The sequence below is a fragment of the Chanos chanos genome, chromosome 3, assembly GCF_902362185.1.
Source record: "Chanos chanos chromosome 3, fChaCha1.1, whole genome shotgun sequence".
In the NCBI taxonomy this organism is placed as follows: Eukaryota; Metazoa; Chordata; class Actinopteri; order Gonorynchiformes; family Chanidae; genus Chanos; species Chanos chanos.
In genome coordinates, this window is record NC_044497.1 from 43432776 (window position 1) to 43450219 (window position 17444).

At 41.7% G+C, this 17444-nt stretch overlaps 1 protein-coding gene across 1 annotated transcript in view; it reads left to right on the forward strand.

The window, feature by feature from the left end:
• Positions 1 to 14429, forward strand: part of jak2a (Janus kinase 2a) — a 41170-nt gene extending 26741 nt beyond the window's left edge. The window contains exons 6-24 of the mRNA XM_030767369.1: positions 164 to 452; positions 780 to 899; positions 1478 to 1635; positions 1806 to 1917; positions 2475 to 2661; positions 2979 to 3103; positions 4037 to 4171; positions 4311 to 4398; positions 4715 to 4842; positions 5406 to 5538; positions 6614 to 6765; positions 6874 to 7024; positions 10574 to 10707; positions 11007 to 11196; positions 11479 to 11603; positions 12214 to 12386; positions 12833 to 12950; positions 13606 to 13719; positions 14194 to 14429. Of these exons, the coding sequence (XP_030623229.1) occupies positions 164 to 452; positions 780 to 899; positions 1478 to 1635; positions 1806 to 1917; positions 2475 to 2661; positions 2979 to 3103; positions 4037 to 4171; positions 4311 to 4398; positions 4715 to 4842; positions 5406 to 5538; positions 6614 to 6765; positions 6874 to 7024; positions 10574 to 10707; positions 11007 to 11196; positions 11479 to 11603; positions 12214 to 12386; positions 12833 to 12950; positions 13606 to 13719; positions 14194 to 14343 (2782 nt within the window). The 3' untranslated portion in view covers positions 14344 to 14429. The remainder of the gene's footprint in view (positions 1 to 163; positions 453 to 779; positions 900 to 1477; positions 1636 to 1805; positions 1918 to 2474; positions 2662 to 2978; positions 3104 to 4036; positions 4172 to 4310; positions 4399 to 4714; positions 4843 to 5405; positions 5539 to 6613; positions 6766 to 6873; positions 7025 to 10573; positions 10708 to 11006; positions 11197 to 11478; positions 11604 to 12213; positions 12387 to 12832; positions 12951 to 13605; positions 13720 to 14193) is intronic.
• Positions 14430 to 17444: the final 3015 nt, after the last annotated feature.

Here is a 17444-nt window from a genome sequence, read left to right on the forward strand (position 1 = left end):
GAGTTTTTTAGCTGATTAGAAAATGTAGAGAGAATCCCTCTCTAAGAGACATTAGCCACATTCAATCTTTCAGTGTCTATAAAAACATTAAGTACACATTCTTCCTGCCCACCTCTCCTCTCCAGCTATATTTTCAATGTTTGTCTTTGTCTCCCTTTTTCAGCTATAAGACGTTTCTTCCAAAGGGAATGCGTGCTCACATCCAGGATTACCACTTTGTCACACGGAAGCGGATTCGTTACCGATTCCGGAAGTTCATCCAGCAATTCAGTCACTGCAGAGCTACGGCCCGTGACCTTAAACTCAAGTACCTCATGAACCTGGAGACGCTTCAGCCAGAATTCTACTCGGAACGATTCCAGGTCACCGAGCATTCGGGAGAGGAGGGTACCATTATCATCACTGGCAACAAAGGAATCCAGTATGAAAAGAAGGACAGAGAAGGCAACATCGTAAGCGAAACACTAAGAGCGCATCACAGTATGAATGAGAGAATAGATTGTGGTTTTTTTTACTGTTTGTTTAAATGACCTGATTTCTCTTTTTCTATAGCGTCTATTATGAAAGACAACTTGACCTTCTTGTATACAATTTGATCATAAAGCATATTTAAATGTGGTGTTGAAATATTGTATGATAAAGAAGAATTAAGGATTATATTTTTAAATTTACATTTTACCACCAGAGGGAGCTCATCCTCTAGTTTTTCCAGACACTGACCCCATGTCTGTCTATCTGTCTCTCTCTCTCTCTCTTTGTCCCTCTCTCTTTCTCTGTAGAAAGTGCAGGTGTACTGTGATTTTCCTGAGGTGATTGATATCAGTATTAAACAGGCCAGTAAAGATGGGTCCAATGAGAGTCGCATCGTCACCATTAACCGTCAGGATAGTCAGACACTGGTATGATAAACATACACGCCATGCGGTCTGGACTCCACAGGGTCACTGTGTCTCTTGGTTCCATCATTGAAAAACTATAACCGATCACACCAGTGCACGTGGCAGAACTGATCTTTTTCTCACTCAGTCTTTGCTAAATTCATAATTTTATTTCTTACGTTTATATATTTCTTGTCATAATTGCTTATTTAAGTAATCTTGGTGAGTAAGACAGTTTAATGCATGGAGGAAGGAAGGTTGGCGTCGAACTGCAGTGGGACCAATCAGCAGAGTTATTCAAAATGAAGAGAATAGAGCCTCTTCTTTGTTCAGAAACTAAAGAGTTCTGTATGAGCAATCACATGTGAAGCCCTTTCCTGTGTGGTTGCATCACTGTGACTATCAAAATGTAGAATCTATTTTTTATTGTCTGTATAGAGACACACACACATACACACACACAGACACACACAGATACACATACAAAAGTAAAAACTTCAGTTTTCATGAAGTGCAGTCTCTCTCTCTGTCTCTGTCTCTGTCTCTGTCTCTGTCTCTGTCTCTCTCTCTCTCTCTCTCTCTCTCTCTCTCTCTGTCAGGAGGTTGAGTTTCGTTCTCTAATGGAGGCTCAGTCTTTCGTATCTCTGATAGACGGCTATTACAGGTTAACAGCAGATGCTCATCATTACGTGTGTAAAGAGGTGGCGCCCCCTCGGCTGCTGGAGGCCATTCAGAGCTACTGCCATGGACCAGTCTCGTGAGTACACCTTACACATAACCAAACTCATACTCACACACACAAACAAACTTCAAAACATTCTCAGGTACAGCCATTCCACCATGGCTTACTGAGAAAGGTGTAGCAGTTCTTCACACACACATTTGACCTCTCTCTCTCTCTCTCTTTCTCTCTCTCTGTTTTCCCAGGATGGAGTTTGCCATCAACCGTTTACGTCGCCATGGGAACCAAAAAGGCCTGTATATCCTGCGCTGTAGCCCTAAAGACTACAACAAATACTTCCTGTCTTTTGTCGTGGGGGTGAGTTTATCCTGCCCCTGTCTGTTCAGCTTTGAATTCTGTGACACTGAGGATTTGGTCCTTGGTGCTGACAGGTTTTACAAAGACACTTCCATTTGAGTGCCTTCCAATTTTTGCTAACTTGCTACTGACTAATTTACTAATTCATGGCTCTCTATCTCCCAGTGTATGTAAACCACTACCAAATCAGAAGATCAGAGACAGTAATGTGATCGGTGATTAGTGATCTGCACAGGGAGCATTTAGTCAGTATTATTTGTGAATAGCTTTTTAATGTAGGTGTAGTCCCAAGCAGCATGACAGAATCCTGGTCCTGTCTGTAAATTTGTGCATTTTTTCTTGTATCTGTTGTTATTCAAGTGCTGCATGATTGAGTAAATATGTCTGTTTGTCTGTGGTTGGTCTCTGAACTACATTAGTGAACTGTCTCTTTGCTGTATGATAATTCAGTAGAAAGTAAGCTCTCTGCTGTGTGTTTGCACTATTCACTCTGACAGTCAGGTGGAGTATAAACACTGTGTGTGTGGGTGTGTGTACCTGTTTGTCTGTTTGTTCAGTGTGACGGGCGGATGGAGTATAAGCACTGTCAGATAGTGAAGACTGTGAATGGGGAGTTTGTGTTGAGCGGAGCAAAGCGCAGTTTCGGGAGTCTGCGCGATCTTCTCCACCGCTACCAGAAGGAGGCGCTGCGATCAGATGGACATATCTTCCAGTTCATCAAGTGCTGCCCCCCCAAGAGCAAAGGTCAGAGTTCACAAGGTCACTGTGACTGCTATCATAGAACTCACTGCCTCCATGAGGTTTATGAGAAAAATATCCGTTTTCTACTAATAGTTTTAAAAAAATGTATTGAATTTATTCGTTTATTTTTTCATTTCTTTACTTGCCAAAAAAATATACACGTTACCAAAAGAATATTTGTTTATATTCTTATATTTATTTATATTTATTAACATTTATGTCATGACACAGCGATGTCATCGGTTTCCAGGGAAACGAGCTTGTCGTCGCTTATAAAGGAAATCACTTCCCTTCTTTTCTCTTTCTCCATCTTTCTCTAGACAAGTCAAATCTGTTGGTGTGCAGAGGGAATCAGGGCTCTGAGATGGCGCTGTCACCCTCACTCTCCAGACACAGCATTAGTCAGATGGTCTTCCACAAGATCCGTCAGGAGGACCTCGAAATGGTAAACCGTGAAGACACACTCACACGCCATTCATATGTGCTCGCCTACATACGCACGCCAGAGACACGTATGCCACGCGGTGTTGAACGCAGGGGTTAATCGTATTTGTTTTACCGACCTCCACCCAGAGGTAACTCTGCCCACGCTCCAACAAATCCTCTCCAAACTCCTTTTGAACTCTCCTAACTTTTTCCTGAGTTGTGGGTGTTCAGGGAGCAGTATTTGTGACCTGTGAACTCAGTGTGGGCTTTTGGGGGTAAAATGAGTCTGTGTGTGTGTATGTGTGTGTATGTGTGTGTGCTTGTGTTTATGTGCGTGTTTGGTTCGATCTGTTGAGTCATGAGTGAATCGTTGGCTTTGGTGAATAATTAATGGGGATAAACCTTAGCACTGGGAGAGAGGGAGTGACTACTCCTTGTCACGACACTAATGTGACCTATCACAAACCCAATAAAAAAAAAAACAACAACAACATCTTCCCTTTGAGAGACTGATACAGCCTTCTCCCACTGCTCCTCTGGCATTTAGTCTCTACCTTTAATCCCTCCATCCCCGAGCTGTGGCCAGTACGCCGGCTGGGCTTTGGCTTTATGGTCACCGCTCTCTTTCTGTACTTCTCTGAGCCCTCAGACCCACCACATACCTTACCAGAAATAGTAGTCAACAGAACTTCACACACGCATTAAAGTTGGCATTGCCTTCAGACATGGCTCAGTTTTCAAATTTTTTTCCCAGAGTGAAGCTTTAGCTTTGTCACAGCTAATAAAATGTATCATGTGGTTCTAGAAGATGGAGGTTGTCTTTCAGGCCACTCTTCTGTAGGTTCAAACATCGTGCATGCGGAAAATAAGAGGAAGGTTCATACGCTAAGCCTGTCTAATTTGTGTTCTCAGATGGAGTTTCTGTTATCTGTGTGTTCTGTTGTTTTTATAGAATGAGAGTTTAGGTCAAGGGACGTTTACGAAGATTTTCCGAGGTGTGCGGACAGAGGTGGGGGACTACGGCAAGGTTCACAAAATGGAAGTCATCATCAAAGTTCTGGATAAATCTCATCGCAATTATTCCGAGGTGAATTCACCGAGAAGATCTAGAACTAGAATATTAGCATGACACGATATTTGTTTGGTAGATTATGGTTGTGGTTGTGATCCTTCCCAAAAAAAATGAAATACTGTCTTTCTCTCTCTTCGTCCTGTCTCTCGCTCAGTCATTCTTTGAGGCAGCGAGTATGATGAGTCAGTTGTCTCACAGGCATCTGCTGTTGAACTATGGCGTGTGTGTCTGTGCAGAGGAGAGTAAGTACCCACGTGTGTGTGTGTGTGTATACGTGCTTGCGTTTGTGTGCGTGTGTGTGTGTGTGTAAAGGACAGATGTATTTATCAGACTTTATGAAAGAGTAATATGTGGAATGTCTTTGTGTATTAGATATAATAGTACAGTAACATGTGAAACATATGTGTGTTTATATGTGTGTTTGATGTATAGTTCTTTCTTGAATCAGATATAATTGAAAGATCATGTGTTTATGTGTAATGTGTCATGTGTTTGTGTATCACATATAACTAAAAGATCATGTGTTTATGTGTAATGTGTTGTGTGTTTGTGTATCAGATATAATGGTGCAGGAGTATGCAAAGTTTGGGTCACTGGACACATACCTGAAGAAGAACAGAAACTCTGTCAACATCACCTGGAAACTGGAGGTGGCCAAACAGCTTGCCTGGGCCTTGCACTACCTGGTGAGTGTGTGTGTGAGTGTGTGTGTGTGTGTGTGATCTGTAAACTGCTTGATGTGCTCCTTTTTCTAGGATGAGGATATATATCAGTGTTCTGTAGTGGATTTTCTTTATTTGTGTATATTGTCTTTGGTTCTCTGATTGTTGGAGTTCTCATGTTCATTCAGAGATGGAAAGAGAATTGCCACAGCAAACCACTGACTGTTTCCTCAGGGTTAATTTTTTTTTTAAGACAGTACAGTCCAAAGTCAAAAATACAATAAATCTCCTCCAAATTCTTTTGAAAAGAGATGAACACTTATTTTGTGTAAATTGTACATATTTGCTGCAGCTGTCCTTTCACAGACTACTCTGAGAGTTGCTAATGCAGTGTCTTTCTGGGCTAAACGGATGTGTCTTGAAACGTGTGTTGTTCTGGATTCCACCTGCCTCTCTGGAGGATTCCACCAGACCCACCAGAGAGGCAATGAAAGGAAAACAGGACTGATGGAATTATAGATGCTGTAGCTTTTTAACTCTGGCCATTATATATTCATAATGTGTGTTGATTTGTTTGTGTTACTTAGGAGGATAAGAATTTGATCCATGGGAATGTGTGTGCCAAAAACGTGCTGTTGATCAGAGAAGAGGACAGGAAAAACCCTCCTTTCATTAAACTGAGTGACCCTGGAATCAGCATCACTGTACTGCCCAGAGAGAGTAAGACGACACACACCTGCACACACACTGCCCAGAGAGAACAAACTGACACACACCCTTACACACACACTGCTCAGAGAGAACAAACTGACACACGCACCTACAGACATGCTGCCCAGAGAGAACAAATTCACAGACATAACTACACACACACTGCCCAGAGAGAACAAATTCACAGACATAACTACACACACACTGCCCAGAGAGAACAAATTCACAGACATAACTACACACACACTGCCCAGAGAAAACAAACTGACACAGACACACTGCCCATAGAGAACAAACTGACACACACACCAGTACTCAAAGAGAATAATACAGCAGATACACATTCACCACTACTCAGAGAGACTGAACAAATCCACACAAAGACACAAACATCTAATACACACAAACATGCATGCACATACACACACACGCACACACACACACCCGCGCATGCACACATCCTTCAGCCCCCAAAGAGTGAGCATGAACAAAAACACACATACAGAAATAACAAACATACATCTTCACATTATGTGTTTCTGTTCACAGTTCAACTGCATGTGTGTGTCAACTGTATGATAGTGAATTGTCAGACACAGCCATCAGTGGTTTAGGACACTTATTGCACTAATTGTGTGTTGTATATGGCTATATTATGTTAGGGCGTTAAGATTATTGCTTCAAAATTAAACCCTGTAATACTACACCACATAATTAAATTGAAACATCTTTAATTAGGACTGCCTTTGATATAAGTCTTAATTGTGATTAAGCATTATAATCCGAGCAGTTTTGCGGCTAATGCAGTGATGTTTTTTCAATCATGTGACATGACTTTTTTAATAACATACTTAAATTACTGAATTACAAACTGCAGTACAGCTGCCTAATCAGTGTACTTTTGAATTCTTTCAAAGTTGAATTCTAGACTTTGAAAAGGAAGCTGTGTCAGCTACAAATAATAGTGATTTGCTTTTTTCTTTCTCTTTTTTCCCTTGCTTCCCTACCTTTCTCATTCACTTAACTCATTCTCTGTCCTTCCATTACTCTGCCCTCTCTTTCTTTACTCTTTCTGTCATGGTAGTCCTGATGGAGCGCATTCCCTGGGTAGCACCAGAGTGTATTGAGAACAGTAAGCATCTGAGTTTGGCAGCAGATAAGTGGAGTTTTGGCACCACACTATGGGAGATTTGCAGTGGGGGTGAGAGACCCCTCAGCACCTATGACTCCTCAAAGGTGACCTACAGTTCTCATTTACTAATACATTTATGTAATTGCCTACTTATATCACTTAACTGACACAGAAATGACCTCTGTGTGTTTGTGTGTGTGTGTCTTCTACAGAAACACCTGTTCTATGTGGACAGGCACCAGCTCCCTGCTCCTAAATGGACTGAGTTGGCCAATCTCATCAACAGCTGTATGGACTATGAGCCACTCCACAGACCCTCATTTAGAGCTGTCATCAGAGACCTCAACAGCCTCTTCACGCCTGGTCAGCATTTCACACACATCAGTCCACATCAGCCTAGTACAGTACAGTCCATCTCACACACACCAGTCCACATCAGCCTAGTACAGTACAGTCCATTTCACACACACCAGTACACATCAGCCTAGTACAGTACAGTCCATTTCACACACACCAGTACACATCAGCCTAGTACAGTACAGTCCATTTCAGACACACCCGTACACATCAGCCTAGTACAGTACAGTCCATTTCACACACACCAGTACACATCAGCCTAGTACAGTACAGTCCATCTCACACACACCAGTACACATCAGCCTAGTACAGTACAGTCCATTTCACACACACCAGTACACGTCAGCCTAGTACAGTACAGTCCATTTCACACACACCAGTCCACATCAGCCTAGTACAGTACAGTCCATTTCACACACACCAGTACACATCAGCCTAGTACAGTACAGTCCATTTCACACACACCAGTCCACATCAGCCTAGTACAGTACAGTCCATTTCACACACACCAGTACACATCAGCCTAGTGCAGTACAGTCCATTTCACACACACCAGTACACATCAGCCTAATACAGTACAGTCCATCTCACACACACCAGTACACGTCAGCCTAGTACAGTACAGTCCATTTCACACACACCAGTCCACATCAGCCTAGTACAGTTCAGTCTATTTCACACACACCAGTACACATCAGCCTAGTACAGTACAGTCCATTTCACACACACCAGTCCACATCAGCCTAGTACAGTACAGTCCATTTCACACACACCAGTACACATCAGCCTAGTGCAGTACAGTCCATTTCACACACACCAGTACACATCAGCCTAATACAGTACAGTCCATCTCACACACACCAGTACACATCAGCCTAGTACAGTACAGTCCATCTCACACACACCAGTCCACATCAGCCTAGTACAGTACAGTCCATTTCACACACACCAGTACACATCAGCCTAGTACAGTACAGTCCATCTCACACACACCAGTACACATCAGCCTAGTACAGTACAGTCCATTTCACACACACCAGTACACATCAGCACACATCAGCCTAGTACAGTACAGTCCATTTCACACACACCAGTACACATCAGCCTAGTACAGTACAGTCCATTTCACACACACCAGTACACATCAGTCTAGTACAGTACAGTCCATTTCACACACACCAGTACACATCAGCCTAGTACAGTACAGTCCATTTCACACACACCAGTACACATCAGCCTAGTACAGTACAGTCCATTTCACACACACCAGTACACATCAGCCTAGTACAGTACAGTCCATTTCACACACACCAGTACACATCAGCCTAGTACAGTACAGTCCATTTCACACACATCAGTCCACATCAGCCTAGTACAGTACAGTCCATTTCACACACACCAGTCCACATCAGCCTAGTACAGTACAGTCCATTTCACACACACCAGTCCACATCAGCCTAGTACAGTACAGTCCATTTCACACACACCAGTACACATCAGCCTAGTACAGTACAGTCCATTTCACACACACCAGTACACATCAGCCTAGTACAGTACAGTCCATCTCACACACACCAGTACACATCAGCCTAGTACAGTACAGTCCATCTCACACACACCAGTACACATCAGCCTAGTACAGTACAGTCCATTTCACACACACCAATACACATCAGCCTAGTACAGTACTGTCCATTTCACACACATCAGTCCACATCAGCCTAGTACAGTACAGTCCATTTCACACACACCAGTACACATCAGCCTAGTACAGTACAGTCCATTTCACACACACCAGTACACATCAGTCTAGTACAGTACAGTCCATCTCACACACACCAGTACACATCAGCCTAGTACAGTACAGTCCATTTCACACACACCAGTACACATCAGCACACATCAGCCTAGTACAGTACAGTCCATTTCACACACACCAGTACACATCAGCCTAGTACAGTACAGTCCATTTCACACACACCAGTACACATCAGTCTAGTACAGTACAGTCCATTTCACACACACCAGTACACATCAGCCTAGTACAGTACAGTCCATTTCACACACACCAGTCCACATCAGCCTAGTACAGTACAGTCCATTTCACACACACCAGTACACATCAGCCTAGTACAGTACAGTCCATTTCACACACACCAGTACACATCAGCCTAGTACAGTACAGTCCATTTCACACACATCAGTCCACATCAGCCTAGTACAGTACAGTCCATTTCACACACACCAGTACACATCAGCCTAGTACAGTACAGTCCATTTCACACACACCAGTACACATCAGCCTAGTACAGTACAGTCCATTTCACACACACCAGTACACATCAGTCTAGTACAGTACAGTCCATTTCACACACACCAGTGCACATCAGCCTAGTACAGTACAGTCCATTTCACACACACCAGTCCACATCAGCCTAGTACAGTTCAGTCTATTTCACACACACCAGTACACATCAGCCTAGTACAGTACAGTCCATTTCACACACACCAGTACACATCAGCCTAGTACAGTACAGTCCATTTCACACACATCAGTCCACATCAGCCTAGTACAGTACAGTCCATTTCACACACACCAGTACACATCAGCCTAGTACAGTACAGTCCATTTCACACACACCAGTACACATCAGCCTAGTACAGTACAGTCCATTTCACACACACCAGTCCACATCAGCCTAGTACAGTACAGTCCATTTCACACACACCAGTACACATCAGCCTAGTACAGTACAGTCCATTTCACACACACCAGTACACATCAGCCTAGTACAGTACAGTCCATCTCACACACACCAGTACACATCAGCCTAGTACAGTACAGTCCATCTCACACACACCAGTACACATCAGCCTAGTACAGTACAGTCCATTTCACACACACCAATACACATCAGCCTAGTACAGTACAGTCCATCTCACACACACCAGTACACATCAGCCTAGTACAGTACAGTCCATCTCACACACACCAGTACACATCAGCCTAGTACAGTACAGTCCATTTCACACACACCAGTCCAAATCTATGTGGTATAGTACAGTTCTCATCAGAGACCTAAATAGCCTGGTCAGTACTGTTAAGTACAGAACACTGCACTTCCACATCAGTACAGACCAGTGACAGTTACATTGCCAAACACAGCTTTGAAGAGCATGTGTAGGATGTTGATGCACAGTTTAGTACAGCACAGTTTAGTACAGCACAGTTTAGTACAGCACAGTTTAATGCAGCTGAAGAGTTCAGCTCGGTGTTCCTAGTGCAGTATTCATTCCTGTTCAGCTCACTACAGCATGGCTTTATGCCCAAAACTGTAGTATGACGTAGTGCAACTCATAATAGTGCATTTGAAAACACACTACTTAGTAAAGTGTAGTTTTGTATAGCACACTTTAGCATGGCAAAGTACATTAAACAGTCATCACACATCAACAGGATTTTCAGGGGGTATTAGTCTGAATACACGTGTCCATTTTGTCTTTCTCTTGTTCTCTTTCTATTTCTCTCTCTCCGTCTGTATGCCCTTTTCTCAGATTACGAGTTGTTGACAGAGAGTGACATGGTTCCTAACCGTGCTCGTGGATTTGGGTTCGGAGGGGCGTTTGAGAGTCAGGAGCCGGCCCAGTTTGAGGAGAGACATCTGATCTTCCTGCAGCAGCTGGGCAAGGTGAACACCATGACAGCGTTTTGTTCTCTGTCTCACTTCCATCTTCTTAAGTCGTTCTCCTTGTTAACATGGTTCTCCTTGTATTGGTGTCGTTCATATTTCTCTGTAAATTTAACAAACATTAAACCTTTCTTTCTTTCTTTCTTTCTTTCTTTCTTTCTTTCTTTCTTTCTTTCTTTCTTTCTTCCTGTCTTTTCTTCTTTCTTTCTCTCTCTTTCTCTCTTTTGTCTCTTTGTCAGTCAGACTGTATCATTAGGACGGTGAACATTCTCTCTCTCTCTCTCTCTCTCTCTGTGCAGGGTAATTTTGGGAGTGTGGAGAAATGTAGGTACGACCCTCTGCAGGATAACACAGGGGAGGTAGTGGCCGTGAAGAAACTCCAGCACAGCAGTGCAGAGCACATGAGAGATTTCGAACGCGAGATTGAGATCCTCAAATCTCTGCAGCACGAGAACATCGTGAAGTACAAAGGCGTCTGCTACAGCCCTGGTGAGAAAAGACAGCGGCTGATCTGTTCTACCTCCTCTGCAGTCTTGTCTTAAACCACAGTATTAATCTGACGTGAGAATATAGCTCTTCGCCCGTAACACAATGATATAACAGTGCTCCAGTCTACACAACCAGTTAGTGTTTGTTAGCTTAAGGTGTGGAAGAATGGCTGAATCTGTCTCTCTCTGTGGTATATTTACATCACACAAACTCTTAAGACAAGATTTATGTTTTGTTTCTCTTAGCAATGATTACCCACCCTCCCCCCCTCTCTCTGTGCAGGTCGGAATAATCTGAGACTGATCATGGAGTATCTCCCGTTTGGTAGTCTGAGAGATTACCTCTCTAAAAATAAAGATCGTTTTGACCACAAGAAGCTCCTGCTCTACGCCTCCCAGATCTGCAAGGTATGCCCTCCTCCCTCCATCTCCCCCTCCTAAATGTGCAGTGTGGTTGTCTGATCTAAACCCCATCTGCCCCCTCCATCCATAAAATGACTCTGAGTGTAATATATACTCTCCACTTTAACTCCATAAAATGTTCTCAGCTAATATGCACTAATCTGAAATCTCTTAGGTTTAAATTCCTGATTGTTGAAAAAACTTTGGACTTGATTAGATAAACTGATTTTATAAAATGATTTGGAAGTCTCCAGGGTACTGTGGCAGTAACTCTATCATCTGTTTACCTTTTTGTGAATGGTAGGGGATGGATTATCAATAACTCTATGATCTGTTTACCTTTTTGTGAATGTTAGGGTATGGATTATCAATAACTCTATGATCTGTTTACCTTTTTGTGAATGGTAGGGGATGGATTATCAATAACTCTATGATCTGTTTACCTTTTTGTGAATGGTAGGGGATGGATTATCAATAACTCTATGATCTGTTTACCTTTTTGTGAATATTAGGGGATGGATTATCAATAACTCTATGATCTGTTTACCTTTTTGTGAATGGTAGGGGATGGATTATCAATAATTCTATGATCTGTTTACCTTTTTGTGAATATTAGGGGATGGATTATCTTGGGACCAAACGATACATTCACAGAGACTTGGCCACTCGCAACATTCTGGTGGAGAGTGAGTTCAGAGTGAAGATTGGAGACTTTGGACTGACGAAGGTTTTGCCACAGGATAAAGAATACTACACAGTGCGGGAACCTGGAGAGAGCCCTATATTCTGGTGAGGACAGGCATTCATCGGTGAAGATGACAACAAAGAAATTCTGTCTGCCTCTCATAACTGACACCCATGTCCATGTCCCAATCTGTATCCTAGTGGTGTTACACATCATAATGCATTTTGTTCACATTTTATGTTTTATGGTTTATTTGTGTTGTAGAGCACCAGCACTAACAAGAAAAAGCATCTCAAGCCTATGTAGAGAACATTACATTACTGAGATAATATTCAAACCACACATTTCCAACAAGCAGCGTAGTGTTGTATGAAACACAGTGCTTTAGTGTCTGCATGATAGTTGAGAAATAGATACTAGGATTACATGCATGATGATGATGACTTGATAATGGAGAGGATGATGATGACGATGATGACGACGACGACGATGATGATGATGGAGAAGAGGAAGATGATGATGATGATGATGATATTTGTTGTATTTGAAGGTATGCCCCAGAGTCTCTGAGGGAAAGCAAGTTCTTGGTGGCGTCAGATGTGTGGAGTTTTGGAGTGGTTCTGTATGAGTTATTCACCTACAGTGACAAAAACTACAGTCCTCCCGCGGTGAGTCTTTCTTTATCGCTCTCTTTCTTTTTCTCCTACTGCTCCCTCTATATATTCCCTCTCTCAACCTCCTCTTTTTCTTCCCTCTCCCTTTCTCTCTCTCTCTTTCTGACCTCCTTAAACCTCCCTCTTTCTCCATTCTGATTAAATATTTGTCTAAGGTATGTAACTGCACAACGACAGAACTACGATAAGAGCAGGAACTACCTTAAGTGTTTTTTTGGGGGGAGATAGCGCTTCATTATCATACCTTTAATATTGAAGCCCACAGTTGTCAGTTAAAAAACACATGACGATATCTATTCCAAGGATTCTTTGGAGCCATGTAAATGTTTTCTATTCCCTCTTATTTTTTGTGATATTTATTCAAGAAACAGTACACATTTTAAGACTGCTGGTTAATATTGTCATCCTAATAAAAAGTGGCATAAACCAGCTACTTATATCTACAAGGATGCTATAAATAGTAAGATGAGGAAAACATGGCTTACAAAAGTATTGTCCTTTTAATTTTGGCAGGGACACAGCTACTGGTCTTCAGCAGAGTCATATCCAAAGCCCCAAGGCAGTCATTTCACTGTTATGTCAGTGTGTGAGTGTGGTATTGAATATTTATCAGCAGTGTTTAACTGTGGGGTTTGTGTTTGTCCTTTAGGTGTTTATGGGGGAGATTGGCAATGATAAGCAGGGCCAGATGATTGTGTATCACCTTATAGACCTACTCAGACGAGGATACAGACTGCCTGCTCCTGATGGCTGTCCCCCAGAGGTAAACACATGCGCACGGACGCACACACACACACACACACACTCACACTCACACACTCACATATACACACATGCACTCACATACACACACAATCACACACTCACATACACACACATGCACGCAGACACATGCACACACATACACACACACACACACAAAATCCCCCTTGATGTCCTGAGATCTGACAGGCGTTTTAAAGGATAAAACAGTGTAGTGAAACCTGATTTGTGAGTAGGGACCTAATGGAGAGTCAAGCAATGTTTGTTTGTTTTAATGTAGACTTGCAAAAATGAAAACAATGTTTGAGGAGAAATTTTATGGGAATGTGTGATCTGTAAATAGCTGTGGATATCCTCTTGGTTTGATTTTGGACTCACTAAAGCTTACTAACAGTTCTCATGAGGTCATAAAGTTTGAGTCTAGTTGTCTGTGCTGTGTGCTCTCTTGTTAAATCTGACGTGTGTTTTTTCCCAGATTCACCGGCTCATGTTGCAGTGTTGGAGTAGTGACCCCACACAGAGGCCGTCCTTCACCAGTCTGGGTGAGAATGTGGATTTGTACAGAGAAGATTCGGTGCTCCCTTCACTCAGCCCTGATACACACAGTCACAGTACAGGGAACTGAAAGCCCCTCTGGCTGCCTGGATGTGTGCTTACGCTGCAGCCTGAGATCAGTTAACCAGCGACAGGACAAGAGGACATATTCAGAGCCCTGAGTGCAACTCACAGGGAACACCTGTGACATCTCAGGACATAAAAGGGGATTTTGTGTGTGTGTGTGTGTGTGTGTGTGTGTGTAGTGTGGGATAAATCTGTTTTGGGGTTTTTTTTTCCATTTCCAGCACTGCTTTTTTATAGTATGTGCATGTGCAATGTTCAAGGTCTTGATCAGTGTTGTAATATGAATCATCAGTTTTAGATGTTTTAGAGTTGAGTGAGTGACTGAATGAAAAAATGAATGAAAAGAGAAAAGAGAGAGCGGGTGAAGGTATAATACTTTTAGCAAATTAAATGTTTGTATTTGTCAGAGCAAGGGTGCTATATTAGGGCTTATGGGTTTTTTAAGTATATTGCATTCACTTATTGAAGAGTGGAGTTCAGTTCTTGCACACTGGAATAAGTAGAAGGCTATTACCGCATATAAGGATATCACAGTAACATCTTTTGTGTGTACAACTCTTGAGAATAAGTAGGAGATCAGAGTGATATTTCCGCATTTCATTTTGCCAGCTCTGTTTAGCTGACCTGTCTGCATCCTGTGCTCCATCCAGTCTTTCAGTGAAGATCAGTGTGTATCTGTGTCACTGTAGCACACTAAACAGGGATTCTATACTAGTGTGAATGTGTGATGCATGACTGTGGAAAATTTCTTTATCGACGCATGGACATAATTCCTCCTAAACTGCAGAGACACGTTAGGACATGGATTTTTGTTTGTTTTTGTTGTTGTTTACTGTTGTTTATTTGTTTGTTTGTCCTTTGTATAATGTCATACGTGTTTTGATGTCATTGCATTTTCTTGTAAGTGATTTTTTTGTATAAAGTTATAAATGTTCTGTGTGAATCACTTCCTCATGTTTTTTTTTTCCTTTTTTTGTACGTGTCATTTTTCTTACCTGTAAATTTATTCTAACATGGCCAATGTACTGTGCGTAGTTTCATTGCATCCATGGAACTGAGTGCTATAGCAAAACAAATATCTGTACTTTATAAAAGAGTTTTACTCAAGCTTTTAATAGCATCAACTTAAAGACAATCAAACTCTAACTCCAGTTCCCTTGCTGGGAATAGATGACTGTTATTTTTCTCACCGGGGTATGCCACAGCACTGGAGGATTAAGCAAAGCAACATGATCATGCCACATCATTGAGACAGAGCTGCCAGATTGTTGGCCGGTGGTTTTGGCGGGCACAGTTTCCCTTTCAGACTTCAACTGAAAACACAAACTGGCCTTGGTCTCAAGGCAGGAGTGCGAGAACAGATGACAGAGAGCATGTTGTTGTTGTTGTTGTTGTGGTTGTTGTGGTTGCTGTTGTATTTGTGGTGTTAACATCTCCATTTTCATTTTGTCTTCCTATGGCATATGTCATTCTCTGTCCACAGTGCTGGCTTACCCATACAGTCCCATCAGTTTAAGGAAGCAAAACACCTGATGTTTTTATTGCTTTTGTCATATGATTAGTCACAGCAATAGATAGTGTTTCATTGATAGTGAGAAATGATTTGATTTTCTTTTTATTTTGTATGAAAATGTCATGTATGTCTTTGAGAAGGGTCTGTCGTGTTGAATGTAAATGTGTTGGTATGACGACTGATTTTTGTAAAATTAAAGATGCATATTTTGGGCTTTGGCACATTAAAGACGATGTCATGATACATGAACAGAGCTGAAGTGTCTTAAAGTGACAGTAAAAGAAGAGAACTTCAGAAGACGCTCGTTAAATTAAACTATGAACTGCGATTGCACGGTGAGACGGACCAGTAAGATAACAAGCTAGTCCGTGTAGTGGAAAACAAACCATGTTTGGTTATCTGAGCTCTCATTGCTTTTTCTGTTTGGAGATAATATAAAGATCCTGAGCCTTAAATCCCAGCTACAGACCAACATGTGGCATGTAGACAGCAGCCCTTCCCAGTCATTTTCTTAATTAGGAAGTCCACTGTTGCTGACATACAGACCCAACTGCAAGAGCAGTTTTTCTGATACATCATTTCAGTGGAGCAATATTGACCAGTTTTGTCTTGAATAATACAGTCTTGCACTGACGTACTCACTAAGGACATTTTTATATTTGGTAAGTATGTCAGTATAAAGCTGGATGAACAAAACTTGTTTTACTCTACTGTGTTTTAAAGACCAGAAGTGCTGCTTCATCCTACTTACTGTGTGAAAAAATCTAAAGAGGGTCAACCAGATTTAATTTCACTATGAAAATGGCTGTGGCAACAAGTAATATATATTTTTTCCAAGTCTCAACAGTTGAAAAATCATTTATTGGGTAGTTCATTGTCAGTGTAAGCATGGCTGTTAATGGCTGTTAATAGCACACTAAAACAGTGTAGACCACAGAGTGTTTCAGGTTGTCATGGAATGTGAGCATTTTTGACATCCTTTGAAAGAGTTACAATGAGCCTGTCTGCCAAATGGGTTCATTTCTCCTTAAATGATTAAATTTTACCATAATGCAGTAATGCATGGTACTTAACTTGAGTGTTTACTATAGTCCACATTTATGAGGGTTGCATTAGGAATTTAAGGATGGAGGTTCTCGCAACGTAAACAGTCATGTGGCAATTTTATAGTGATGGCATTGCCTAAGGGTAGAGTGACCTCTTAAGGAATTTCATGTTTCAACATAAAAAAAGCATTTTCTCTTGTGTTGGAGGTGAGCTTGTGGGATTTTTGTTTGTTTGCTGATTGGTTGGTTTTTGCTTTGTTTTTGTTTGGTTTTTTTTGGGGGGGGGGGGTCAGACTGTCATCATTTGAACAGTACAATGAATTGTTTCTTTTCAGTGAGCTTTTAGAAACAGTATTCAGGCAGGAGACAAATTTCTTTTTGAAACTTACATTTATTCAGATATTAACCAGAAATAGTTTTCAGTGTTTGTATGTACTCTAGAAATTAAACACAGTGAATCATATATTGTACACATAGTCCTTCCAAAACATTGGAAAGAGCTAGCCTCACAGACCTGAACCTCTCCCTCTCCCCCTAACACCACCT